General features: G+C 39.1%; 1 protein-coding gene across 1 annotated transcript in view; it reads left to right on the top strand.

Annotated features, from left to right (window-relative positions):
- The window catches only part of dync2h1 (dynein cytoplasmic 2 heavy chain 1), a 236,601-nt gene that overhangs the window by 173,576 nt on the left and 55,525 nt on the right, over positions 1 to 7,500 (top strand). Inside the window, exons 65-68 of the mRNA XM_079823510.1 lie at positions 1 to 37; positions 263 to 386; positions 6,445 to 6,608; positions 6,710 to 6,829. The exon at positions 1 to 37 is cut by the window's left edge and continues 62 nt beyond it. Coding sequence (XP_079679636.1) covers positions 1 to 37; positions 263 to 386; positions 6,445 to 6,608; positions 6,710 to 6,829 — 445 coding nt within the window. The remainder of the gene's footprint in view (positions 38 to 262; positions 387 to 6,444; positions 6,609 to 6,709; positions 6,830 to 7,500) is intronic.

Here is a 7,500-nt window from a genome sequence, read left to right as displayed (position 1 = left end):
TCTGAAAGCTCATCGTCTGGAGGTCATAAACCAACAGGTAGACACACACACACACACACACACACACACACACACACACACACACACACACACACACACACACACACACGTCTGGGCCGTATGTCAGAGCTGTAATACTGTATCATTGTCTATATATATATATAGTTTATATTAATTTTAGTACATCAAGTTAAAGTATAGAGAACTATAATAACGCTGGTGGAAACCCCTGACGTCGCACCTTTGACTGCATCTGTCTCAGGACACGAACTTCATGACGGTGTTGGAGTTATCGGTGCGCTTCGGGAAAACCCTGATGGTGCAGGAGATGGAGGGCGTGGAGCCGGTGCTGTACCCGCTGCTGCGGCGAGATCTCATCGCTCAGGGTGAGCACAGACAGTGTGTGTTCGCTGGACTCCATAACACATTCTGCTGGAACATCAATTGGCCAAGAAATGACAGCGATAAACGATAATATTGTCGTTCTGAGACCATTTTCATCTAAAATAATGATAATGGCATAATAATGCAGGTGCACCTTTTCAAAGATAATAAACTTTTATTTCTAAAGACTATTTAACACTAGAAACGGAAAGCATTTTAAATACCCACAATAAACAACCAAAACAAATAAAGCAATGGACTCTCAGTCTGTTCTCAAACAAACGCTCTTGAATAAACTGCAGCGGATGATTGTGTTTTAGGTAGTGCTGGGAATCGATTAAAAAAAATTAACTAATTAATCACATTTTTTTCTGTAATTAATCACGATTAATACGTTTTTAATGTTTTGATATTGTAATAATTTCAGTTACTCTCCAAATTAATGTAGAAACAATTTATTGACAGCATATTTTAAATGTCATGTTTTTATGAATGAAGGCCAGTATCACTGATGTCTCTATGAAACATTAATAACGTTACATTACAGTATCACTGAAAGCTCCCAATTTCAACATTAGGCTTTTAAAAAAACAACTTTTAATTTAAGTGAACTTAAAACAATCTTTACATAAACCCATTATAATTAATAAATGTTTTTACCCATGGCCTTCCCTGTTATACATATACAGAAATGTAATAGTTATCTTTCTTAACTGCATAAATAATAAATGAAATATAGATGAATCATCATTAAAGCTACACTCGTCTCTGTTCCCGTTGTTCTGTGATGAACATTAATGACAGGCATCATCAGTGCTACTGTCACTTTAAGAACAGCCGCGGATCTCACGCGCTGTCCCGCGCATCTCATTTCCTCACAACTCTTTAAGTTCATTTAAGACGTTATTTAACTAATTTAAGACCCTAATATGAGAATACTCAAAATCCTCGGTGTTATTGTTTGTTCAAGAGCAAAAGAGAACTCGATGTGAGCAGGAAACTGACGCGAGCCTATCTATGCGTCGAGTGTGTGTGTGTGTGTGTGTGTGTGTGTGTGTGTGTGTGTCAGAGTGTCCCTCGATTAGCTGACATTGACACACACACACACACACACACACACACACACACACACACACACACACACACACACACACAGACAGGACATTGACACACACACACACACACACACACAGAGACAGGACATTGACACACACACACACACACACACACACACACACACACACAGAGACAGGACATTGACACACACACACACACACACACACACACACACACACACACACACACACACACACACACACACACACACACACACAGACAGGACATTGACACACACACACACACACACACACACACAGAGACAGGACATTGACACACACACACACACACACACACACAGAGACAGGACATTGACACACACACACACACACACACACACACACACACACACACACACACACACACACACACACACACAGACAGGACATTGACACACACACACACACACACACACACACAGAGACAGGACATTGACACACACACACACACGCACACAGGACATTGACACACACACACACACACACACACACACACACACACACACACACACACACACACACAACACACAGACAGGACACTGACACACACAGACAGGACACTGACACACACACACACACACACACACACACACACACACACACACACAGACAGGACACTGACACACACACACACATGTTTGTTTTTGCGAAATGTGAGGACATTCCATAGGCGTAATGGTTTTTATACCGTACAAACCGTATTTTCTATCCCCTTACACTGTCCCTAAACCTACCCATCACACACACACACACACACACACACACACACACACACACACACACACACACACACACACACACACACACACACACACACACACACACACACACACACACACACACACACACACACTGCCCCTGCCCCTAAACCTAGCCCTCACAGGAGACTGTGCAGTTCACTTTCTGTGAAAAAAAACTCGTTCTGTGTGATTTATAAGCATTTTGAAAAGTGAGGACATGGGGAACGTCTCATATTTCACCCTCTTTTTGTAATACCAGTGTCATTATACACATTTGTGTCCTGATATTTCACGAAAACATGCCCACACACACAGACAGGACACTGACACACACACACACACACACACACACACACACACACACACACACACACAGACAGGATTGACACAATTGACATTGCCATTGCCGCGTTCTCTTGCGTCTTGTCGCACTTAAAAGCGTTTACATGAATAAGAGCGTGATCATAGAATGTAACGCTCTGCAAAAATGGATATAAAAACGGACGCTGGAAATTATCGCGGCCGGAAAAATTATCGAGCTCATTTTTTTAATTGTGCGATTTATTGATTAATTGACTATCGCGACAGGCCTAGTCTCGAGCATCAGTATCGGGGCCGATTAACCTTTATTTTGCGTCAGCTGTAATGCAGGTGGCGTGCTGTAGGTGGCGGCATGCCGCTTCAAGTGGGTGTGTTCTTCATTAAAAGAAGCTGAAATGTTTGTGCGTGATGCGCCAGACCGAATGAGGTCTGTTCTAAATTAATCAGGGCTTGAACTGTGTGGCGTCACACATGGTTAGAACGTGGAGTTAAAGGCTCCTAACACACACACACACACACACACACGCTCCTCCTCTCCTGTTGTGTGTTTATCCTCCTGTCCCAGCTGTGTGTATGAAATAAGACCCGCGGGCATCTCTGAAGCCTCATCCATATGCTGCTGTGTGTGTGTGTGTGTGTGTGTGTGTGTGTGTGTGTGTGTGTGTGTGTGTGTGTGTGTGTGTGTGTGTGTGTGTGTGTGTGTGGAGCAGATATGGCTGAGTCTATCAGGGACCGGCGGGAGAAAGATAAACGAAGAGGTTTTCAGCGTTCGGATGAGGAGAGAAAGAGAGAGGGAAATTAAAGTGTGTGTACAGACTACTGCATTGCAGACGTACAGGACACACACACACACACACACACACACAGTGTCGTGTTCAATTTGGCAACCCCACAAATCCTTCTCTTACACAAGGAGGATTCCACACCAATCTCAGCTGCATTCATGAACGCTGTTTCCATACTACTGGTTCTTCACTACATGCTGTGCTGATGTGGATTTGTGTTATACACACCAGGGCTTGACGCCGACTTTTTTCCCCAAGGAGCACCTGTGCTCCTAAGTTGAGTAAAGAGATTTTTGTTAAAGGGTTAGTTCACCCAAAAATGAAAATTCTGTCATTAATTCCTCACCCTCATGTGGTTGGACACCCGTCAGACCTCCGTTCATCTTCAGACACAAATGAAGATATTTTAGTGTAAATCTGATGCTCTGAAAGGCCTCCATTGGCTCAATGGCACTTTACACTCTCAAGACCCTTAAAAGACACTAAAGACGTCGTTACAAAGTCCATCTCACTACAGTGGCTCTACAATAACTTTATAAAGCGGCGACAATAGTTTTTGTGCGCAAAAAACCCCCTAAATAACGACTTATATAGTGATGACGATTTCAAAACACGGCCTCATGAAGCTTCGAAGCGTTATGAATCAGTGAGTCGATTCAGCAGTTTGAAGCGTTATGAATCAGTGAGTCGATTCAGCAGTTTGAAGCGTTATGAATCAGTGAGTCGATTCAGCAGTTTGAAGCGTTATGAATCAGTGAGTCGATTCAGCAGTTTGAAGCGTTATGAATCAGTGAGTCGAATCAGCAGTTGAATCGCCAAATTGCAGCAGTTTGACACGCGATCCGACTCACTGATTCATAACGCTTCGAAGCTTCATGAGGCCGTGTTTTGAAATCGTCATCACTATATAAGTCGTTATTTAGGGTTTTTTTGCGCACAAAAACTATTCTCGTCACTTCATAAAGTTATTGTAGAGCCACTGTAGTGAGATGGACTTTGTAACGACGTCTTTAGTGTCTTTTAAGGGTCTTGAGAGTGTAAAGTGCCATTGAGCCAATGGAGGCCTTTCAGAGCATCAGATTTACACTAAAATATCTTCATTTGTGTCTGAAGATGAACGGAGGTCTGAGGTCCAACGACATATAATAACACTGATGCTAGTAAAGTCTCTATATTTAATAATATGTGTAAAATAATGACTAAGGCCGTTTTCACACCTGAAAGTCCGCACCAGGGTCTGAATCGAAGGTCATGTTTTGAATCATTTCATACATTGGGTTAGTTTTGGTTTGGTTTGACATTGCAGTTATGCGACTAAAGAACTGTTCATGACGCACTTGTGTCCTGTCGTCGTCATCTATGTGGGCGGCATCTGGACATTGATTGGTTTGTAACCGGATGTGCATCTGATGTCAGCGTCTTTGACAAGATGAACAGACGAGTATCGCTGCCACTAGTGAACAGGGCCATTGCTTTAATTATTTCTGTCCGTTTGGTTTAAAAGTGGACATTTCAAGCTTTCTATCACATATTTCTCAAGTGTGTGAGGCTGAGTTTGAGTTTATTTATGAGACATGTTCAAAAGCAATTGTGATTGCTTCAGCGCCTCCATGTCACAATTATTGTCTGCTATAATCTATTTGCTTCTTATTTATTAAATCCAGGCGATTGGCTGATGAAACATTGATTAAAATTAAGATACAATTCATACAAAACCAAATTCACTTTAAAGAAAGGCTTTCTACAAAACAAAACTCAATGAAGTGCTCAAAATAATTTCTGACCTTCTGTCTTCTGACATATTGAGCATCTTTTCACTTTTCATAATCAATATAGCCGAGATGAAATTTAAAAATAACATTATAATATTTCAACATAAACAGGAACTTCCTGTAAATGCTCTGAAAGTCCGAACCAAACAGAAAATTCTTTCACACTAGAAACGACCCGAACCTTTGTTCAGTTTGATCCGGACCGAGACTTCCTCTTTTGTCGGACCAAATTTCGTCTGTTTGGTCCGGACCGTGGTCCAATGAGGTTTCACACCATTCGGATCAAACTGAAACGTCAGAAAATCCAGACCAAACAAGGTAGAATGGACACACAGCGTGACTTTTATTTAATAAACAAGCCTGAAATAAACAGGGACTCTTATTTTGAAATGTCTGTGCTTTATCATTGCAGGATTCTCATTCAAATTCAGACGAGGGAGATTAAATATGACACGCGTCTCTTTTTAGTCGCAAATGCGAGTGAAATGCTCACACTGTGGAGAATCAGCGTTATTTTCGTATTATATACTACATTTTTGTTTTTAAGTTTTTCCGTCTAATATTTATATTTTATTTCAGTTACTCATTTTAGCTGTAGTTAACAATAACAACACGGCAGAACACTCTGGTGTATCCCACAATGCAATGCTCTCATCTTGGCTTTCTATTTCAAGTGTCGTACTGTAAATCACAAGTCATGTTTTTGTTATTCTAACTTCTCCTCAACTCCTGCTGCGAAAAAATAATGCATTTTACACGAATGACCATTTTAGTATATTTCAGGGCTGTCAAAAGATTAATCGCGATTAATCGCATCCAAAATAAAAGTTTGTGTTTACATAATATATGTGTGTGTACTCTGTTATTTATTATTTATATATAAATACACACACATTCATGTATATATTTAAGAAATATTTGCATGTATATGCATTTATATAATCTATAATATATATATAAATATAAATGTTTTATATATAAAAATATTTTTTTCTTAAATATATACATGCTTGTGTGTGTATTTATATATAAATAATAATTGACAGAGTACACACACATATATTATGTAAACACAAACTTTTATTTTGGATGCGATTAATCGCGATTAATCTTTTGACAGCCCTAGTTTATTTAGATTTTTTAATTTTATTTTATAAAATGTTATTTTCAACATGACATGACTGTAATAAAATCATGTGCCAACAATGTAACACACTGCATACTGTTTCACATACTGTCCTTCAGTCAGCAGTATACTAGTACTTCATTCTGAACATGATTTATTCTGCTCTGTGTGTGTGTGTGTGTGTGTGTGTGTGTGTGGCAGGGCCCCGGTACGTAGTGCAGATCGGTGACAAAGTCATCGACTATAATGAGGATTTCCGTCTGTTTCTGGCGACCCGTAACCCCAGTCCCTTCATCCCACCTGACGCTGCTTCTGTCATCACTGAGGTGAACTTCACCACCACTAGAGCAGGACTACGAGGACAGGTAACACACACACACACACACACACACTTATGACAAGCCACTCATTACCTCCTCCGACTCCTGAAATACCATCATTATTGTGTGTGTGTGTGTGTGTTAAGCTGCTAGCGCTGACCATCCAGCAGGAGAAACCAGAGCTGGAGAGCGAGAAAACCAAGCTCCTGCAACAGGAAGAGGAGAAGAAGATCCAGCTCGCTCAGCTGGAGGAGTCTCTGCTGGAGGTACTGAAGCAACAATCCCAGCATGCTCCTCATTTTCAAGCTTTTAGGACCCCCATATGAGGGACCCCATCCTAAAATGAAAAAGTCAGCTGTATATTTTCATTTATAAAGACATTAATACACTGAAAAATGAAGTTTACATTACATTAAGTTTAAATCATTACTTTTTTAAACACCACTGTTAGATCTGTACTATTTATTTATTTAAATTTAATATGATTTATTCTAATCAACTCATTTATTTAAATCAAATTCCATTTATTTATTATTTGAATAAAAAAAAAATATATATATATATATAATATAATTATTGTTATTATTTACTTTATTTTCTGACATGACATGATGACCACCACTCACTGAATTGGTCACGACTTGTTGAGTCAGTCACATATTTTTAATTTTTAATTTTATTTAATTGTATTTTTACTTTATTTTCTGACATCATAACTGGCTGCCACTTACTGAATTGGTCACATGACTTGTCAAGGCAAAGTCACAATTATTAAAATATTTATTTATTTATTTAACCTTATTTATTAAATGTTTTACTTGTTTATTTTATAATATATTTTGTAATCAAATTTAGTTATATATATATATATATTTTATTTTATTTATATATTTATTTTACTTTATTTTTTTTACTTTTTACATTATTACTCACATTT

This window comes from Gobio gobio (genome assembly GCF_949357685.1).
Source record: "Gobio gobio genome assembly, chromosome: 8".
Classification (NCBI taxonomy): Eukaryota; Metazoa; Chordata; class Actinopteri; order Cypriniformes; family Gobionidae; genus Gobio; species Gobio gobio.
The sequence above is the reverse complement of the archived record's forward strand: the minus strand, read 5'-3'. Positions and strand labels throughout refer to the sequence as shown.